Source organism: Cyprinus carpio, chromosome B23, assembly GCF_018340385.1.
Source record: "Cyprinus carpio isolate SPL01 chromosome B23, ASM1834038v1, whole genome shotgun sequence".
Taxonomy (NCBI): Eukaryota; Metazoa; Chordata; class Actinopteri; order Cypriniformes; family Cyprinidae; genus Cyprinus; species Cyprinus carpio.
In genome coordinates this window covers 9,342,132-9,364,120 of record NC_056619.1, presented here as the reverse complement: position 1 = coordinate 9,364,120, position 21,989 = coordinate 9,342,132, and the positions used below count along the sequence as shown (strand labels likewise).

Sequence of the window (21,989 nt, the reverse complement as noted above, 5' to 3'; positions counted from 1 at the left end):
GTATCCTCGGATACCTATCTAAACAGGGTGTTGCTACTGGAGATCTGTTGAGACAGCTCCTTCAGCAAGCTTTTGCGGAAGCAAGCTGTAGCCCCTGTGTGACAGGCTAGACTTAGTATAAAATGCTAGGTTCCTAGCTGTATCCCTTTAAAAGGAATCTTTCCTGATTCCAAGCCTTTAGCTCTACCACCGGGCCGAGGCCTTAACAATTAAGTTGGGTATGTAGCTTAGGCCTTTGGCCGTAAGGGGTATTGTCACAGACAGCCGTCTAAACGTCCCGTGGGCAACTCCCATTGAAATGGTAGAGTTGGTACTTAGTGTTCGCCATGATTCTGGCCTGCACTCCCCTCAGCATGGCGGCGTGGGTATACTGTTCCCCATAGCGACCCCTAGAGGACGCAGTTCGAAGTTCCCTTGAAAGGGAACGTCTCAGGTTACGAATGTAACCATGGTTCCCTGAGTAGGGAACGAGACACTGCGTCCTCTAGCTCCCTGCCATGCTTCGGACGCAAGCTTCAGACGAAGAAGTCAATGACGTGTTTCCCGGTGCCTGTTTTATAGTCGCACCGGTAGTGACGTCAGAGGCTGTCGCCGGCCAACTCGTTGGTGTTTTTTCATTTGTATGCTTCAGACACGGGTCACGACGAGGTGTTCCCCATAGCGACCCCTAGAGGACGCAGTGTCTCGTTCCCTACTCAGGGAACCATGGTTACATTCGTAACCTGAGACGTTTTTACTTAAGTACTTAGGTTACTACAGATATCACAACTACACAAAAATGTAATACCAAATTACCACAATTCTGGTAAATTACCACAATTTTATATATATATATATATATATATATATATATATATGGTGACACCGTCTCTCAGACCAAGAAGAGCGTTGTGATCAAGATGATCGAGACCAAGGATGGCGGAGTTTGTGTAACTTTACAAAAGACACAAGTACCTAAAGAATAAACACTAGTAGCTAAAGAAGAAGCACTACCTAATGAATAATTATTAGTACTTAATGGAAAAATACTAGTATCTAAAAAATATGTACTAGTACCATGAAAATAGATACTACGGCTTATAGATTAAATGTTAAAACAGCTTTCCATAGGCAGTGTCTCCTTTCCTCAAAAATCTCTCCTGCTTAGATATCACTGCTTTGGGTCATGTCAAAATAAAACTTAAAACGGCCTGAAAACGTGATGACTGCATCAGTTTTTAGTGAGCATATTGCTTGATGAAATGAAAGATATATCTGTGGCAGTGTTTACAGAGCTTTTATGACGATGACCCGAAAATAAGTTGACTATTAAAAAGAACAGCTAAAAAACAACAATAAAAAATATTGGTAACATTTTACCATAAGGTGTCATTTAATGGGTTAACTAACATGAACAAATAATTGAAAAAAAAAACTACAGTATTTATTAATATTTGTTTACATTAGTTAATACAAATACAGTTGTTCATTGTTAGTTCATGTTAGTTCAGTGCAAAAACTAATGTTAACAAACAACATTTGATTTTAATAATGCATTTAATAATGCATTAACTAAGATTAATAAATGCTGTAGAAGTAGGCTATTGTTTATTCTTAGTTCATATTAACTCAAGTAGTTAACTAATGTTAACTAATGAAACCTTATTGTAAACTGTTTCCAGAATATTGTTCAAATTGTCACTGCCTTTAGTTATTATTTTGGAATAAATATAAAACTGCATAAAACATTAAGAAATGTATAATTATTATTAAAATATTAAATAAAATACAAAATAATATTAATAAAATTAATAGAATTATATTTGTTCCCTTTTTTATGTAATATTTATTTACCTAGGAAAATGTGACAACATTAAGTGTAACAGGGACAGACACACACACACACACACACACACACACACACACGTATATAACTGCCTACTCATTTTAAAACAGGCATATATTCACACACACGCATTCACACGCACACACAGACACACACACACACACACACACACACACACACACACACACACACACACACACACACATACACACTGTACTTATAATAAGGATTCTCAAAGTTTAATACACTGTTGGAAAAAAAATTAATGCGAGTCTTATTTTAGTAGCAGAAGCTTTGAAAGAAATTTAACAACTGAATTTACTTTAGCCATTTTAATCAGATGCTCTCTTGCCAAAATGTAGGCCCAGCTCCTTTCCTGGAAATATACTGTAATAGCAAGTCACTATTTGAGTCAGACAGCACAAAGTCAAAATCAAGCATGAGTAAGAGGTGACATTGCTGCACTAACTGAAAAATGTGTGGCACGCAGACTCAGTGGGCCAGGGTTTAAGTTATAAGCATTTTTTTTTTATCCCAGAAAACCACACAGACCTTTTTACTTATTCAGAATAGTATTGACTGCTTGTTAAAATTATTTCAGAAATATTTTGTCTCGATGGTGTAGAGTAAGTAATCTGCTAACCATGCTAAGTTGCTAACCCTATCAAACCGAGAGCCCTTAGCTTTCTGACATGTCTTTGCAGGTTGTGGGTTTTGTAGAGAGGCTAGTAAGTTAACACGAAAAAAAAAAAAAAAAAAAAAAAAACAGAAGACAAGTTTTAGGTAAACACTTTATTTTGGTAGCAAAAACAGCACCTCAGAAATCAGGATACACAGGGCAACGCCTCTCTTAATTGCCAGAGTACTATGAAATGAGTTTCTACTTAATAGGCAAACCACATTGATCTACCACTAACATGCTAGTAATTTAGCACAAACACAAACATATCCCTTCATAGTTACTGTGGAAATCAGTTTCTTAGCATGTTGAGCAATTCAGCTAAATGCCTAGCTCATGTTAGTGGCACATCGAGGATTGTCCAGCCTACACACGTGGCCATGTTGTGCAAGGTAAGATCTGAAGACAGTATTGTTGTGCAGTGGCCTGAGGGCGTGAGTTTTTAGTGATCTGGATTAAGGCACGACAAGAGCTGTGAGAGTATTTGGTCCCTCTGGAATTCTTTGGTCAGTGTGAATTGTTTTTCTGTTTTACAACCTGGTTTATAACTGCATAACTGTCTAGTTCCTTACAGTCATAACAGTTTAGAGGGAAGGTCAGGAATGCATAAGAGGCGTAAGGTTTAGAGGACAGATTTGGGGAAGGGGACTCGCTCAATCTTGGACGACCTCAGAGGACTCAGACACAACTCTGCCATCCTTGGTCTCGATCATCTTGATCACAACACTCTTCTTGGTCTGGGAGACGGTGTCACCGTAGCCGCTGCCAGAGCTGTAGCCGCCACCAGAGCTGTAGCCGGCACCAGAGCTGTAGCCGGCACCAGAGCTGTAGCCACCACCAGAGCTGTAGCCGCTACCGTATCCGCCACCGTAACCGCTGGAATAACTAGAGTAGTTGCTGTAGCCACTGCCTGCACTTTCCAGGGGATAACCGCCATAGCTCGCTATCGGGACAGAAACATGAAAAAGTGAGATGAGAATCTCCTGCATTTCAAATAGTCATGTCAAGAAAGAACCCTGAAAAGATCAGCACCAAATGTCCATGATATAAGAGCATTCCATGCTAGGCTTTTCATTAGGGATCTCTGTAACAAAGAGTCAAACTTACTGCTCTGTTTTGAAATATTGATGGACTTGATTCCAGTTGCTAGTCTGTTGGAAAGAGTGAACAAGAAGTAATGAGACTCCTGTGCAGAATGAGAAATCTGAACTTCATATCAAAAATAGAGTACTAGGTTTCACATCAAGCATGCATTTCATTGCCTCACCTGTCCTCCTCTCCCTCCAGGAGCTTCCTGTATGTGGCGATCTCAATGTCCAGGGCGAGTTTGACGTTCATCAGGTCCTGATATTCTCTAATCTGGCGGGCCATGTCCTGCTTGGCTCTCTGCAGGGCTTCTTCCAGGTCCTTAATGCGGGCCTTGGCATCTCTCACAGCCAACTCACCACGTTCCTCTGCCTCTGCGATCTGGTTCTCCAGATTGGCACGCTATTGAAACGAGAAAAATTTGTGCTTAGTTTCAGTCCTAATGTCTGTTACCTTACAAAATACACTTGTACATTCTACAAAGTTGCATACCTGTCCTTTCACGGCATCAATCTCGGACTGCAGTCTCTGAATCATGCGGTTAAGATCAGCGATCTCTGTCTTTGTTGATCTAAGGTCATCACCGTATTTGTTTGCAGATGACTGCATCTCTTCATACTGAGAAACAGAACAAAATTTAATATCTCAGTCAACTCAATGAACAACAAGATAATAATGATACTCATAAGATTACACACCTTGGACTTGTACCACATCTCAGCCTCAGCGCGGCTTCGGTTAGCGATGTCTTCGTATTGAGCGCGGACCTCAGCGACGATGGCGTCCATGTCAAGATTCCTGCTGTTGTCCATCTCCACAATGACTGAGGTGTCCTTGATCTGAGACTGCAGCTCACGGATCTCCTACAAGTTCACAACGAGAGAGTGTGACATAATCAAAATACGTTTTATCATAATTAAATAAACAGTGTCTGATGGTAATCTCTAGCTGTAATTTACCTCCTCAAAGATCTGCCTGAGGAAGTTGATCTCGTCAGTGAGGCTTTCCAGTTTGGCCTCCAGCTCAACCTTATTCATGTAGGCCTCATCGACATCCTACGATAAGCAAACATAATTCAGTCACATCATTTAAAATTAAAGTAAGCGATTATAAGCAGTCGTGAGTCGTAAAAGACAATCTACGAACCTTCTTGATGAGCACAAACTCGTTCTCACACTCTGTGCGCTTGTTGATCTCATCCTCATACCTGAAGAGAAGTAAAGAAAATGACATTGGTCAAACTCATGGGTTTTGTACACTAGGGGGCAGCAATGCTCCATTTTTTTTAGTGAGAAAGCTTATCAGGTTTTTCTGGATTCAGTTTGGTGTCTCCCATGGGCTTTAGCATTAATTGGGCCATCAGATTTGTTTAGAGATCCGTAAAAGGTGCTGTGTAGATGTTTGTTCAATAGCTGTAATCTATCTGACTCATGCTGACGCCCATTTAATTAAGGCACAGACTTTTTTTTATGGGATATTATCTATATCACTGAAATGCCTATAATATGATTCAAATCTCAAAAACGTTGGACAATAGGCAGGTATATCAGGGAGTGACTGGAGCAACCATGCAGTTTCTGTATCAGTTACATAAGCCATGTTGGATAATGAATTGAGTTTACTCCCATAAGGCATTTAAAACATGTTTTCCCTCAATTTGAATTTATAGAGCCTCATTTATTCTAGGAACACTTAAGTGCACCATAAAAGCCTCCTTTGACAATACTTGGGCGCTGTCCACCCCCAGAACAAACGTCCAGCAAAATTAAAATGAGGATTATGTGAAAGCCATTGTACGTACTTGTTTTTGAAGTCCTCAACAAGGCCTTGCATGTTGTGCAGGTCAGCCTCCAGCTTCATTTTGTCATTGCCAAGGCTGTCGAGCTGTCTGCGCAAGTTGCCGATGTAGGCCTCGAACATGGCATCGATGTTGGAGCGTGTGGCCGTCTGGTTCTGAAGGAGGCTCCATTTTGTCTCCAGCATCTTGTTTTGCTGCTCCAGGAAACGTACCTACATTGGCAAGATTAGAATAGAGGTTTTGTCTTAATCAAGGCACAAATGAAAACCATACTTGGCAGTAAGTGCAGCTTCAGAGAGCAACGCCCCCAGACCAATGCTGCAAAGTCATTTTGGAATCATGGTTCTGCGCCAGCTCACAGAAGTGAGACCATATGCCAACATATTGCTTCTTCACAAAGGAAACCACTGTTTTCTTTAAATAACGAGAAATGCACATGTTTTCAGTTTGTAACGCTTTTTCCCTTTTGGAAATTGTGACACATATTCCAGTAGGATGTCAGGAAGGGTGACTAGAACTGTACTTATGCTGTGGAATTTACTTTTTGGAAATGGGACTATCTATGTAGTTAATATTCAAGGGACGGCAGGAAGAGACCAGATCTGCTGGAGTCTCTTAAAAGAGTGTGTAAATGGTGGGCGGAGAGCAAATAATTCAGTGATAAGACTTTTAACAGCTCAAGGTGAACATTACAGTAAAGGTGTCACTGAGCCAGCTGACTTTACTAATCAGCTTTCTCATTCAAAGTAAACTATTATAGTTAAGAGGAAGGGCACAAAGACTCAGTGGCTTAAAAGTGTGGCAGAATATTTCCTCTTGTTGAACGCTGTTACGTAACCTATACAGAACATGACCCCAGTTCTTCAAATAAAATATTAACTATCTAGGTATGTGATTGTCTTTTTTTCTAATATGGATCAATTTTGTTTGGAAATGTAATAGTTTGTAATAATTTAACAAGGTTAATATACAGATAACAGGTTTCATGTGCTGCAGGACATCCTTATTTGGGTGTGGACTCTCAACAAGGGTTTCAGAAGAGCCTCAGGGCATCCCATTCAAATGCAAAGCCCTCACAGTCTGACCATGTACACACCCTTTTCTCCACTTTCCATAAGTCTAGCTTCTTTCTCTTTGATGAGAACGTATCCAATCCCACATATATTTTCTGTACCACGCTAGATTAACTTCTAGAGATGTTTTAAGCAAGAACATGCAGTCTTGGGGTATTTTTCTGAGTTATAACGACCTTTAGTTTGACTCATAACTGGAAACTCTTTGACTAATAAAACTGCAAAGAAAGAAGGGTTAAACCCACCTTATCAATGAAGGAAGCGAAACGGTTGTTGAGGGACTTCATCTGCTCTTTCTCCTGGGTGCGGACAACCTGGATGTTGGGGTCGATCTCCAGATTCAGAGGTGCCAGGAGGCTCTTGTTGACGGTGACCGCTTGGATGGGTGCAACGACACCGGTACCCATGCCCATGCCCATGCCCATGCCAAGACCGTAGGCTGAAGAGCTGCTGATGAAGCTACCACCTCCCATTCCAGCTCCCATGCCACGGTTGGCACCTCCATAGGAGCTGCGCACACTGTAGCTCTGCCGGCTGGCACTGGGGCCAGAGTAGGACATACTGCTGAAGCTGCGTGGGACAGATCCAGAGGAAGAGGACTTCACAGTGTAGCTGGTTTTCTTGGCAAACGACATCCTGCTGATGTGTTTTCTGTCTTGTGCTGGTAGAGGATGACTTGGAGCAGGGGGAGCGAGAGCAGCAGATAAGAGCCTCGAGCAGATAGAGAACAGCAGACTCTGCCTCCTACTATATGTGCTGCTGAGTGGGAGGAGCCATAAGGAGGCTCTGATTGGCCGGTCGGTGCTTAGGTGTAGAAGGTGGGTGTGGTTGAAATTCAACACTAGTATCCCTACATTCCTAACCTAACCAATACATGGATGTTTTAGTAATTCAATATGACTAGAAACAAACATTTTTTTCTGGAAATGTTAATGGTTGAAACAATAAAATGGCTTCTGTAGTTTGCCCTTTTCTTTGGATAATTCTAGTTAATAGCCTATATATTCTTTTTTTCTGTCAAAGAATAGATCACTTTGATAAAAGCCAAAATACAGAGTGTGAACTCATAATAATATGTCAATAATAGTAAACACTGGAACTAAAGTACTCTAATGCTGCAACAGAATCTACAAGCCAATGTGTCACACTGAAATAGCATGCAACTTTGGATTTGCCTATACAAATAAGACATCTGGAAGGTGTTAAATTTCACTTTAAACCTCTGACAGCTGACATGTTTTATTTCTGAGCACTGGAAGCTACACAAAGTGGAGCATGTGATGTCCAGCTGTGTTTTAGCATTATCTCCAGTGATATAACATTTAAATCCATACAAAAATTATATGGTAACTCAAAGACTCTGTACAGTTGAGCTAAACATGGTGGAAATTAAGTATGTTACATACTGTAATACTTTGCAAATCATAACTTGACAGACAGGACAATAAGCAAACCTAGTTGAAACTGTCTTACATCGTGGAGGCCACCAACAGTTTCTCATGTTACGGCAGGCAAAACTCATCAGGTTTTAAAATCTACCCCCAAGGTCCTGAAACCCTCTGGAATCTAGAGACCTCCTAAAATTAACCAGGTTTATGGTCTTTCTGGGTTTATAGTTATATAACTAGAGGCATGCATTTTAAAACATGACTTAAAGGGTGATGAAGGCTCTGTATTAAGCTTGTTTTAGCCTTTGAATATTCAAGAAGTTTCTAGGTGACCACACCAATGCACTGGAATTCTTGTTAATTCTCTAAGCATTATAGTACCTGCTCAAACAAAACTGTATCTGCCTTGACCTGTTCCTCCAGCACAGTCCTTTCCATTGACCACTCTGATTTCATCACCAGGTGTTTCTACGGTTGGGTCATCAGGCGTGGCATGTGCTGTTACATTTAAAAGGCCTCATTATTGAAGTCAATAATGTTAATTGAGACAGATAACAACTTCAAGCACCTAAAGAGTTTCCACAGAAACTGGATGACCTGCTGTAGTGCACGTGTCAAATGTTTTCTCTCTGAGTGTCTGCTGTCTTTCATTATTGGATAATACAAGAGCATTTAGAAAAGCTGCTGATTTAATCATCAGTATCTTGAGATCCCCTTTGCTTTAATCTTCTTCACTGGTTTTCAGTCATGGATTCATAATATCTTAAGGCGCTGGCCTTTCCTAAGATTACAGAATCCCGGCTATTGTTTTTGAGAGGAACCAGGGAAAACCTGATCAGGCTCACTTTTTCCATGCAGATATAATACGGCTTTATTTTCAGGCATGCCCTGATAATAACTTTGGACTTCAGAATATCCAAACAATTAACAAGAGAATTTATCCAATCAATGCAATCAAGTCCCATTTATTTATAGAATGTGATTTTACAAAGGGAACAGAATTAGATACACGTTGATAAACAACAAACAAACAATCAAATTGTATTTGATTTTTTTTTTTTACTTTATTTTCCCATAAATGTTAAAATAATAATAATTATAATTAATATTTATTGAATAATTAAAATAATAATAATAATAATAATAATAATTTATTGAAATATTTTTTTTTCAGTGGTTTAAGTAAAATAAAATTAATATATATTCTCAAAATTTCTCTTAAGTCTTATTTAGTAAACTACATTATTGCTTCTCAAGCAAATGTATCATTTTAAGTATTTTTACATAAATGTAAAAAAAAATATTAATATTTATTAAATAAAAAAACAAAAACAAAAAAACAAACAAAAACAATAATAATTTGTCAGCAAGTTGAAGTTAAACAAGTCTTATTTATAAATAAATAAATGTTAAAATAATAATAATATTATTATTGTTATTATTAAATATAAAAATAAAGCAAAATAATTTGTCAGTGGTTTATTAAAATAAAATGAATATATACATTGTTTTGCTAAGTAATGTGGGACCAATCAAATTTCCAAGTTGTTTCTAGCCATTTGCACCAGCATTTGAAAGCGGCTTATTGATGTTTCTTAAGGGCAGCCCTGCAGGAAGCATTCATGCCACTGAAACTAAGATATTTTTATAAACCAATGTGCCTATGACTCACACTCTCTACTCAGAGAGTGAAAATGTGCCTCAGAATTACAACAATGTCTCTCTGTCTCCTCTTTTGACTTGAACCCCACTAAACGAAGAACACAAAGTGTACAACTAGTAGTTACTTGTGGAATGTTTTCTAACCTTCTCTAAATGTAAAAACAGCTGTGTCTGTTCTGTTTTGAACTCTGCCTGGACATTTTGCTGTCATTCCCTGTACCTTATCTCATAATCAACAAGACAACAAAACCAAGAGTTATGAATCTGCAAGTCTCTGCCAAGAACACTGCTTAATTATAAGATTCCTCTTTTCACGCAGGTATGGTGACTGACAGTGTCACTTTTTGTGACAGCCAGACAGAAAACCAGCATTTAATGTCACATAGTGAACATACCAACCCTTCCGCTAGAGCTCTTGTGTGCATCCATATGTGTTTGTAAATCATCATCGGGGTATCTTGCATGTTTTCATGCCGTCTTATAACAAGGGAGTGAATTAGAAATGAAGCTGTTAATTTCATAATGCACATTCTTTCTGCACAGAGTTAAGATTCAGTTATGAATCATGTTGGATGATAGTCCTGCAACCTGATATTCCTGCTGTACTTGACTCTGTATACACTACTCTGCTTCTAACTTGAGCTTTGATTGTATCTGATCACATCAAGTGACTGATACGGTTAGAATCAGCTGAGCTGTGAATGAAGATGGCCTTTTGATAGTCACTTCACACCCCAGCAGAGAACAAAGAATAGTTTGAACTTTGTATTCTGAGAAACAATGATATTTGATGCTTTCATGGTTCAGATTTCAGTGTTGCTTAATGCTTTTAGTTGTGCTTCACTGGTGAATGGTTTCATCCGCTCAGCACATACTGTGTTTAATTATCTTTGTGAAATCGGAGACACCCCACTACACCCAAAACACATACTGTACGCACATGCGACTTTCTCACTGATCACTCCTTGGCGTCACACTAGATTTCATGCTAAATTACTGACCCTGTGTTCAATGCGGGCGACAGGATATGATGTCACACTCTATGGCTTCACTGTAATTAGAATGCAGGAAACAGGATATGATGTCTCTCTATAGCATCTGTTTTAAAAATATTAAGCAGAACAGTTGTTTGATAATGCAGCGATCATAATAATAATAAGAAATGTTTATTGAGCAGAAAATCAGCATATTAGAATGATTTCTGAAGAATCATGTGACATTCAAGACTGAAGTAATGATGCTATCGTTGCTATTATATTATCTATGCTATTAATAAATGTTAAATAGTTATTTTAATTTGTAATAATATTTCATAATATTACTACTTTACTGTATTTTTTGATCAAATATATGCAGTCTTGGTGAGCATAAGAGACTTTCAAAAATATTAAAAATTGTGCCAATTCTAAATTTTTAACAGTACTATAAACATTCAGAATTCACTTCAGAATTCAGTGATCTTAAACCAGAATGATGCTTATAAGCCTCAAACAATAAATCCATCACTTCTGATTTTCTATTGCCGATTGAACATTTTAACCGGACCACCACAGAATAAATTTTTATTTTTAACAAAGCATTTATATATTTTTGATTATTTCAGTATCAAAAATGAAATATTGCTATTTTCAAATAAAAGTTTTCAACTTTTTATTTGTGTGTGTGTGTGTGTTCATAAGTTTTTTTATTACAAAATGTGATTTTTACTGGGAAAAAAAACGATGGTATATGACGCATACATTATTGCTTGGTTTGTAGTTTTCATTCATCATCATTTTTGCAAATCTGACAAAGCACCATCCCTGATGACAAATCATCAAAATTTGAGATAACAATGTAGAATACACCACAGAAAATCAAATATGTAAGCCTGCCAGGTATTTTTTTAAAAAAGATTTACAAAATCAATGAAAAATGCCAGAAAAGACAAGTGACACATCTGTCAGCTGGCCCCAAACACTTTCACTCATTTGCAGTCATATGACTGGAAGAAATGAACACAAAGTCTAGTGTGGCCACACGTTCACTGTGAACTGATTGTGAGTAAAACCTCATTCAGGCATTAGAGAAATCCCAAATGTCTTAGGATGACCAAGGCATTGTAAAAATGCCAAAAACTTGGATCTGGGATATTTTCAGACAACCTCCAATCTCAATCTCAATGAGTCTAAGCACAAAAAATCTGCAGCATTTTTTTCAAAAGCTGCAATCTGATAGCAGGGCCGAGAAAGAATGGAGTGCAAGATTCCTCAGAGGTGAAATTTTCTGTGGCTTTCAGTGGTTGAGTTCAGTGGTATGTCTGCTCAGTACTTCCCCAATGGTCGCCTGACGGGAGGCCACGCCCCTAGTTGTCATGGCAGCAGGGTTACCACAGAACACAAACTACTACTGACACACATTCACATTTCCTGTCCTCTGCTATAGTGACTGAATGTTTAAGTTTGATACGTTACTATGGAGACTTCTGAAGAGACGCCGTGAATACTAGTAAGCTTATCATCAAGCAAAATATGTGTGGGAAAAAGAAGTTTGCGCAAGTTTATTTAGAAAATAAGCCTGCGTTACATGATAAAAACATACGATAAAAAGCTTGTCATATAAATGTTTATAAAAGATAATCATCATGAAATAAAAAATCTTACCCAGGAAAAGAAAGTGGAAATTACTTGGAAGTACACTACACATGCATATTGTCATAGTTATATATGTTGAAGTGTGCTGATGAGGAAAAACGTTTCACGTTATCGCCGAGGGCAAAGTTACTTCAAACACTTCATACTCATAAATCTCTAACCTTGAGTCTACTCTAGTATGTCGGATATGGTAGGACACACACTGCTAAAAATAATATGGGTTGTAAAAACACACGTTTATTTGAGTGTACAAACACTGAAACACTATTTTTATTGCACAGCTCTCTGAAACACTTGATTCTGATTGGCCAGTGGTGACATTTTGAGTTATGATTTTTTTCCTTTAAGTAGCTTTAATGTAGCTACTTTAGCTATTGTAGCTTTTTAGCTGGTGCACTAACTTTTCAAGTGACTAGCTTATTTATGTAACTTAATTATGAGTAGTCTGTATCTTGGCAAGCTACACTGGAATTTTGATACAACTGATTGATATATGTTTATATAAGACCTTTTGAATGCAGTGTTTGGTTGTTGGGTGGAGATGTCTCACTCCTTACAATAGCAGACATAATATCCTTCCTCTCTAAAGTATCCTAGCATATGGAATGAATATGGTGGCGAATGCAGCCTCTCTCTGGTTAGGACATGGATATTTTTGGATTGATTGGGAAATCCATGGAAGAATTTCAACCGTTGCAGTGTTATTGGAGCCTGCGTGTTCATGATTCAGAGTTTCTACAACTCAGAGCTATTTTTGCAGCCTAGGCCCGGTTTGTGTGGGCGTGTCTAGATAGAGAGTTGGAAGAGAGAGAGAGAAAAAAAATCTCTGTGGTAGCATTGTTCAAAGAAGTTTCTGCAATCCTCAAAACTTAACTAAGATTATGTTCAAAATTATGGAAGCTACTCTAGTGACAAATAAATATACTAAAATGTATTTGAAATACATTCATTTCATGCTAAGTATACTACAAATACATTTACATATTATGTACTTAATAAAAATGCCCTGCAATTGTCCTTTTGGTATACTAAACTGTTATACATTAAGTCTGCTAAACAGGACAGAAAACTAATTTTGAAATTAATGCACTTTAAATATTTCTGATTGTGCTAAAGTGGAAGTACTGTAGGTATTGCTTTTAAAGACTGATATTTCAAAGATCATAAAATCCTCATCTATAGTGACATTAAAACACATTTTAGGCTTACAATTCGAAATAAATGTGCATTGTGTGCAAGTAGTACTCCAAATAAAGTTTGATTATAATTTTTATAGGCTCTCAGTAAGTCTTGAGTCAGTAAATATGAAAATATTAAAAATATTTTTTATGAAATAAAATAAATTTAAATAAAACACTTTTTTTTTTTTTTTTTTTTTTTTACTAGGGTTGTTTCCACCATGAATTATGAAATGTAAACTCAGAATTATGATAAAAAGTCAGAATTATGAGATTTAAAACTGGGTTTATTTCTTATAATTATCACTTTTTTCCCCTCAGAATAGTGTGTACTGTATACAGTATATTTCGCAATTCTGAGTTTGTATCTCTAGTTCTGACTTTTTCTCAGAGTCGCAAGGAACAAAGTCTGAATTGTGTGATAAAAAGTCTTAATGACCTTGTTTTGTATTAATTAGTGGTGGAAACAGGCTTCCATAAAAAACAATGGGACAAATTAACCGAATTGGCTATCATTTATATAAACAATATCTTACTTGAGACCTTCTTGATCAGACTGCAAAAAAGGTAAGACATTTTTACATAAAATTGGAATAAAAATGCAAAAAAAAAAATTCTGGAAATAATCATAATCAGGTCAAAAACATCGTACTTTGTTTGAAATATTTATTGTTCCATAATGTGTTGTTTATAATGCATTTTCTGCATCCATTTTTTTTTTAAAATAGCAAGCCGTACATAATATGGAGTAAACAGTACACTAGTATTGCACACCTAAGATGTCAGAACTTCCCTCAGCTCACAGTTGGACTCTTTATCCTGTCATTATGATCTTTGTCTTGTTCTCCATTCATCTCTGTACATCTCTCTGTCTCCTCCCTATTAACACAATTCACTCACACCTTCTGTAAATGAATCACCTGCTACTACCAGACAGGAATCTCTGGCAAACATCTAACGAGTGTATCCAAACAAGTGTATTTACTGTATCTACTTATCTTAAGTTTTCAGTTTCATAATCACCTACACACCCAGTTCTAGCAGTCAAGGAACACTTCCTTTAACACCTTAAGGAATCCTTTTACACCTTGAATAAGATCATTTAGATGTAGATTGCTGTTGTTGTGAATGCATGTCTGTATTATGTCAGGTTTTTTGTTAGGCTTTCCCTGACCATTTTGATTCAAATCAGTGAGCAGACATCTATCTGGCCACTAGTCAAACCTGTTTTGTTGTGAGACAGAGGGCGAACGTGAAGCACTGTGTGTCCACCTCTTTCTGCCACACCCTCATGCTAATCAAACTGATACGCACCTGCATATCAGCCAGACAGGTCACAGGTCACACCACACCTTCTGGACGGGTTTCTTAACAAATCAGTGCTTAATGGATTTAATGACACTGGTCATAATCTGCCGAACCTGAATTCTGATCTTGCTACCCATCAAGCAATCTTAGAAAGTTAGTATTAGCTAATAATACATATTATTAACATTGAAATGCCATACATTTCCAAATAACGGGGTTGGAACAGAAGGAATGTGGGTGGAAGTGTTTAGCAGAATAACATCATATGACATCATGATCCACAGTGATTTGAGCCATACTTTAGAGATGACCTCAGCGCTCATCTCTCTATTAAATGTTTGTTTTGTTTTTTTTTCTGCTAGGTTGCCAAGTCAAATTAAAGGATTTTTTTAAAGAAATAATCTAAATCTCAATAATGTTGAAAAAGGCAATGTCTTTAGATGTCTCCTCAATTATGAATTAATATTTGAAATTACTTAGGAGATGTGCTCAATAATAATGAGAAATCAGACCATGACCACAGAGAATAAACCAATGGATTTACTGAAAAAATTAAATAAAATCACAGTTTAGCAAATATTCTCATATCATTTTCCCACACATTTTTCAAGACTTTACTATAGAGTTCTACAGTTTTTTCCCAAAAGAATCAGACCAAAAGATGCAACAAAACAAAACTAATCCCCAGGTGCTATTTTGTCTTGAGAATTCTTCACCACAGACTTCTACAGATTTAGTTCCCTCCAAAATCAGACCAGACAAAACAAAACAAAGTACCGAAATTCTAATCAAGCCCTGAATTTTGTCTTGTGAATTCTACAAATGTTTTCCCACAATCAGACCAGACGATGAAAAATAAAACAAAACAAAGCCCCGAATTCTATAAGAGCCTGAATTTTGTCTTTGAGAATTCTACAGATTTTTTTAAAAAAAACAGACCAGAAGATGCAAACAAAACAAATCAAATCAAAACCCCATTCTATCAATTTTGTCAAAGCCTGAATTTTGTCTTGAGAATTCAGTATTTTTATTTCCAGAATCAGACCAGATGTGCAAACAAAACAAAACAAAACAAAACAAAACAAAACAAAACAAAACAAAACAAAACAAAACACCAAATTCAAATCAATGCATGTATTTTGTCTTGTGAATTCTACAGATTTCATCCAAAAATCAGACCAGAAGATGACAAGACAAAACAAAACAAAACAAAACATAACACAAACCCCTCACTAAATTCATTACCAGAATTATAAATACAGAATCCTTCCTATTTTCCTTTCTTTTCCTTTCTAAAAAAAGAGTTATAAAATAAAAAATATTTACAAATTTTTTTTTTTTAAATCAGGCCAGAGGATGCAAACAAAACATCTATTGGAGCCTGAATTTTGTTTTGAGAATTCCGCTGTTTTTTTTTTTTTAATCATACTAGAAGATGAAAACAAAACAAAACAAAACAAAACAAAACAAAACCCCAAATTCTATAAGGGCCCAAATATTGTTTTGATATTTCTTTTTTTACAAAATCAGACCAAAGCAAAGCACACCAAAACACAAACACACACACACGCACACACACACACACACACACACACACACACACACACACACACACACACACACACACACACACACACACAAAATCTGATTCAATCTGGGCCCGAAATTTGTCTTACGTGTACATTCATGGTGACTTTGATTCCATTGGTGAACAACTGCTTATCTTTAACCTAAATATACTTTCTTTTCCTTTGTTTTTTTTTTTTTTTAGCTTATTTTCCTCACACATTTCCAAGACTTTACCAAAGAATTTTACAGAGAGAATTTTTTCCCCCAAACTCAGAACAGATGAGGCAACCAAAGCAAAGCAAAGCAAACAAGAACATTCCATCTGGGTCTGAATTTTGTCTTGAACCCTTCATGTAGATTTCGAATCCATTGGTGATTTAAATATTTAACGTTAACTTAAATATAACTCACTTTTTGAAGTAAAACAGCTCCAACAGCAGACTGATTTAGTCCTGCTGTCATGGAGACCAAGAGACGCCTGTGGAACTTTATGACCATGTAAGTGAGAGGAAAAAACTGGAGAAAGTTATAAAACGGCTGGCAAAGTTTTAAACTTTCCAAAGAGTACTGTGACGTCCAATGTAACAAAATGGAAAATAGCACAGCTCAGACCAGGCCATCCTACTAAATAAGCAACTGTACGAGAAGGGCTCAAATGTAAGAGAAATGATCATAAGGCCAGAAACTGAGAATGAGAGAAACTGTCCAGATGTCAACAATCTCTTCAGCTCTTCTAAGATTTAGTCTATTTGTGAGAGTAGCTAGAGGGCCCAACATGAAATCACGCCTGGGCACAATCATCAATGTATTGAATTTATTATGATATTAAAGGGGGAAACATTTGGATGTTTAACAGAAACAAAATGACTAAATACTTTCTAAATGCATTGTAACCTCAGTGTGTTATCGGTCAGATGTCTGCTTCTTTGTGAAAGAAATAATTGTTTTGGTCATATAATTTATCCCAGCTGCAGACATCAAACTATTGACTGTTACAAAAGGAACATATTAAATAATTTTATGTGTTCCAGTCTTTGTGAATATACAGTTTGAAGGCCTGTAATTGTCTGGTACAAAATCAAAATATCCAGCAGCATTGTGACAGGTTTCCTGTTTTCACTCTAGCCAATCAGATTACAAGGTGAATGCACACATGAACTCATAGTGACACCAGTACAGCTTTCATTTCATTTCTGATCAGGTACAATCTTTTGTAATTGGAGTAATGAATCTAATAATACTTTAGTGGATGACTGTTTGTGCATGTTTTGAACATTTAAGGCTTTAATTTATTACAGATTTGCTTATTCAGTCTATAGGATTCATGGCCAAAAAAGAAAAAGAAAAAAAGCCCATCTTTTTTTGTTATTTTAGGCTTAAGAAATTTAGTAGGTGCTTACAAAGCTTAGTTCACACCTCAGCTAATTGTGAGCCCAAATTAGATTTTTACCCTCACATACAATACAGGTCACATGTGATACAGATTTTGTATAAAAGTGTGAAAAGCAAAAATCTTATTAAAACTGATATTTTTAATTCCGTTCTAAGCCACTTTCATATGCAGAAAGATTTTTGTTATTATATATATATATATATATATATATATATTTTTTTTTTTTTTTGCAGTAAAGCATCAGAACATATTTGCATTTAATGAATTGTCGATCAATTTTGAATGTGGTTTGAAGGAGTGGAAACCCTGTTAATCTGCATTAAGAAACTAATTTTTACAATTTTGCATTGGTTCTGTTTACACCTGGTTCTGTTTAGCTGATCCGATTGCAAGTATATTACAACAAATTCTAATACTGTATTAGCTCTAAATAAAACTCTGTGAAAAACTTTCTTAATCATTTTATCATTTTGTAGTAAATATATAATATAATATTAATATAATATAATTATTTAATACATGTGATAATAATATATAATATATTTAATAGGTTAACTTTATTTATTATTTAATTTATTTTTACTAGAGAAAAAAAGGATAAAAATAATGAAGAAAATAAATTTGGTGCATACATATTTTTCAATGTAGGGTTTGAACTTAAAGCATTCCAGCCCAGCACACACCCATATGATTTAGGATTAAGTTAAAAGATTTACTCAGTCAACTGATTTATAATATTTGCTTATATTTTGCTGAGATGAGCACAGACATGCAGCCTGTAAAAGTGTTATTGAAACCTTTATCACTTTGCACGGCTAAACGTGAGCGAGTGTGGTATTGCAGCCATGTTTTACTTAACATATTCACTCTGTAATATGACCTAGTTATAGTGGGTGGAGAGTGTTTGTCGGTGTATGTGTGTTCCAGGCAGCTCTGAAAGCACACATCCGTATCAGTGTGAGGTCTGTATACACAACTCACAAGACAAAAGTCATGTGTATCTGTGTGAGCGCTTGCTCAACTGTCTGCCTGCATGTTGGCACAGTTTTAATGCACTAGTGTTGAGTGAGTTGTAGCAGAACGGTTTGTCTGGTTGGAAACATGGAATAATGTGCACTGAAAAACAGTTTGGCTCAGTGTTTTATCCTTCCTAAAAACCATTAGTGAAACATCTGAAGAATTTAAAGCTCACCTATAAAGAGAAATACAAACACTTGCTGTTTCCTCTCATTGTCTCTGTGTCTCCAGTGTCATCTTACATGATTAACGGCCACAACGTTTCCTAAGGCTATGTATAGTCATTTAGTATAACTGTGCACATGCAAAAAACAAAGGAACGCTTGGGGTCATTTCTCACACAATCTAATACATCACTAATGTAGTAATTGTCAGATGGCAAACACCTCAGAGAGACTCAGCGAGCTGTAGCTGGAGGATTTTTATGACATTTCTGGTGTAGATTAGTAGCTTGTGGTTGGGAGTGAGTCAGTCTGTACTGAAGTACACACGCATGTGGTTTCCGCACAGCCTATCACATTTGTATCTGCTGATCTTGCTTCAATTAAATGTTCTCTTTGGGGAATGTAATCCTCATAGCAAATGCAGAACATAGTTGCTTTCTTCTTTATGAACAGGAGGGATTGAGTTCAAGAAGTTAGTAGACAAAATCAGTTAAGCAACGCATCCTTTAGAATTGTTAAAATTTGAATGATCCTGCAAAGAACCCATCTTGCAGTGTTTGTGCTGTAAACATGAATGAAACCTCAAATCTGGCTGTGTATGTAGGAGAAGTATTGCATCACTTTTAAATAAACCAGTAAACTGTGCAATAACCCACTCAGAAGTACTGAGAAACTGCTTAAAGGGTTAGTTCACCCAAAAATGAAAATTCTGTCATTAATTACTCACCCTCATGTCGTTTCAAACCAGTAAGACCTTCGTTCATCTTCGGAACACAAATTAAGATGTTTTTGATGGAATCTGAGAGCTGTCTGACCCTCCATAGACAGCAACGCAACTGAAATTTTCCCAAGAAACGTAAGGAAATTTGTAAAATAATCCATGTGACATCAGTGGCTCAACCGCAATTATACGAAGCTACGACAATACTTTTTGTGCGCAAAAGAAAAAAAATAATGACTTTATTCAACAATTAGTTTCCTCTGCATCACCCTGGTGCCATTTTGGAGTAATTAATGACAGCATTTTCATTTTTGGGTGAACTAACCCTTTAACGATATGTGAAAAAAAAAAAAACACTCAGAATACCTGCATAGCAACATACAGAAAAAAACAACACTCTGATTATCTTAGCAACTGCATAGCAACATGAAAAATGTGTCAGAATATACCTTAGGAAACACATAGTAACATGAAAAACTACTCAGAACACCATAGCAACTGCATAGCAACATACAGGGAAAAAAACACTCTGAATATTTTAGCAATTGCATAGCAACATGAAAAACTAGTTGGAACACCATAGCAACTGCATAGCAAAGTGAAAAACATACAGAAACAACACTCTAAATATCTTAGCAACTGCATAGCAACATGAAAAATACTCTGAACACCTTAGCAACTGCATAGAAATGGTAACCCTGAACACATTAGCAACTGCATAGTAAAATGAAATATCTCTTCAGAATACATTAACAACTGCACAGCAACATATAGAAAAAAACACTCTAAATATCTTAGCAACTGCATAGCAACATGAAAAATACTCTGAACACCTTAGCAACTGCATAGAAATGGTAACCCTGAACACATTAGCAACTGCATAGTAAAATGAAATATCTCTTCAGAATACATTAACAACTGCACAGCAACATATAGAAAAAAACACTCTAAATATCTTAGCAACTGCATAGCAACATACAGAAAAAACTCTAAATACCTCAGAAACTGCATAGCAACATACAGAAAAAACTCTAAATACCTCAGAAACTACATAGCAACATAGAGAAAAAACACTCTAAATATCTTAGCAACTGCATAGCAACACACCGAAAACACTATAAATACCTCAGCAACTGCATAGCAACATACAGAAAAACACTCTAAATATCTGAGGAGCTGCATAGCAACTTACAGAAGAAACAGTCTAAATACCTAAATATCTTAGCAACTGCATAGCAACCTACAGAAAAAAAAAACACTCTAAATATCTTAGCAACTGCATAGCAACTTGAAAAACTGCCTTGAACACCTAGCAACTGCATATCAAAATAAGAAACAAAACACTCAGAACACCTAGCAACTGCATAACAATGCCAAAAACACCCTAAAAACCTTAAAGGGATACTCCACCCCAAAATGAAAATTTTGTCTTTAATCACTTACCCCCATGTCGTTCCAAACCTGTAAAAGCTTTATTCATCTTTGGAACACAATTTAAGATATTTTTGATGAAAACCGGGAGGCCTGTGACTGTCCCATAGACTGCCAAGTAAGTTACACCGTTAAGGTCCAGAAAAGTATAAAAGACATCGTCAGAATACTCCATCTGCCATCAGTGATTCAACCGTAACGTTATGAAGCGACGGGAACACTTTTTGTAAGTGAAGGAAACAAAAATAATGACTTCATTCAACAATTTCTTTGTCAACAGTCTCCTCATTTCCCCTACAAAACACAATATCATGCGTATGCTCTTCTGTATCAGCCGCACCACAAGGATGCGCTGTTTTCTTTCAAATCAAAGCTAAATACACGTAGAAACAGCGCATCCTTGTGGCGCGGCTCATACAGAAGCGCATACGCAGCAACTGCATAACAATGCTAAAAACACCCTGAACACATCAGCAACTGCCTAGCAACATGCAGAAAACACTCTGAATACCTTAGCAGTGTAAAAACTATTGAGAAGATCTAATTCGCTTAGTTTATAGCAACCGAAAACATTGTTATGAATGCCTAACACAAACATGAACACCTAACTAAAACATCAGAATACCTAGCAACTGCACAGCAACGTGAAACAAACCCTCTGAATATCTTAGCTTACACAGAACACCTAATGTGCTTAGTTAGCAACACCTAGCAACTGCATAGCAACATGCAGAAAGAACAATCTGTATGCCAATGGCATAGCAATGCCCTGGTAACCACAGACAGTGCACTACATGGGTAAGCAGCACTCACTTTTTCTTCTTCAAAAGTACAACTCCAGTTTAAAACTTGCTATGTGCTTCTCCTTTAAATGTGAACTGCAGTAGCATCAAACTCAACCGGACTTTTTAGTGGTCTGTGTGAGTCACCAGCTTTGATTACAGTGAACAAAAACAAGCCTTTTGTTTCAGACTCAGAAGGAAATGACAGATTTGGAGACGGCATGTGCATGATTGGTAACCAGCAGATGTTGGACTGAGTTCCCCTTTTTTTGGTGTTTCCTT

The 21,989-nt window shown here is 36.7% G+C and overlaps 1 protein-coding gene across 1 annotated transcript; it reads right to left on the bottom strand.

Annotated features, from left to right (window-relative positions):
• Positions 1–2,602: 2,602 nt before the first annotated feature.
• Positions 2,603–7,200, bottom strand: LOC109074705 (intermediate filament protein ON3). The gene is made up of 9 exons (XM_042751228.1): positions 6,707–7,200; positions 5,392–5,600; positions 4,737–4,797; positions 4,550–4,645; positions 4,289–4,453; positions 4,083–4,208; positions 3,772–3,992; positions 3,612–3,655; positions 2,603–3,447 (listed from the first exon to the last, which is right to left on the bottom strand). Exons 1-9 carry the CDS (start codon positions 7,094–7,096, stop codon positions 3,158–3,160), a joined length of 1,602 nt encoding a protein of 533 aa, XP_042607162.1. The 5' UTR covers positions 7,097–7,200; the 3' UTR covers positions 2,603–3,157.
• Positions 7,201–21,989: the final 14,789 nt, after the last annotated feature.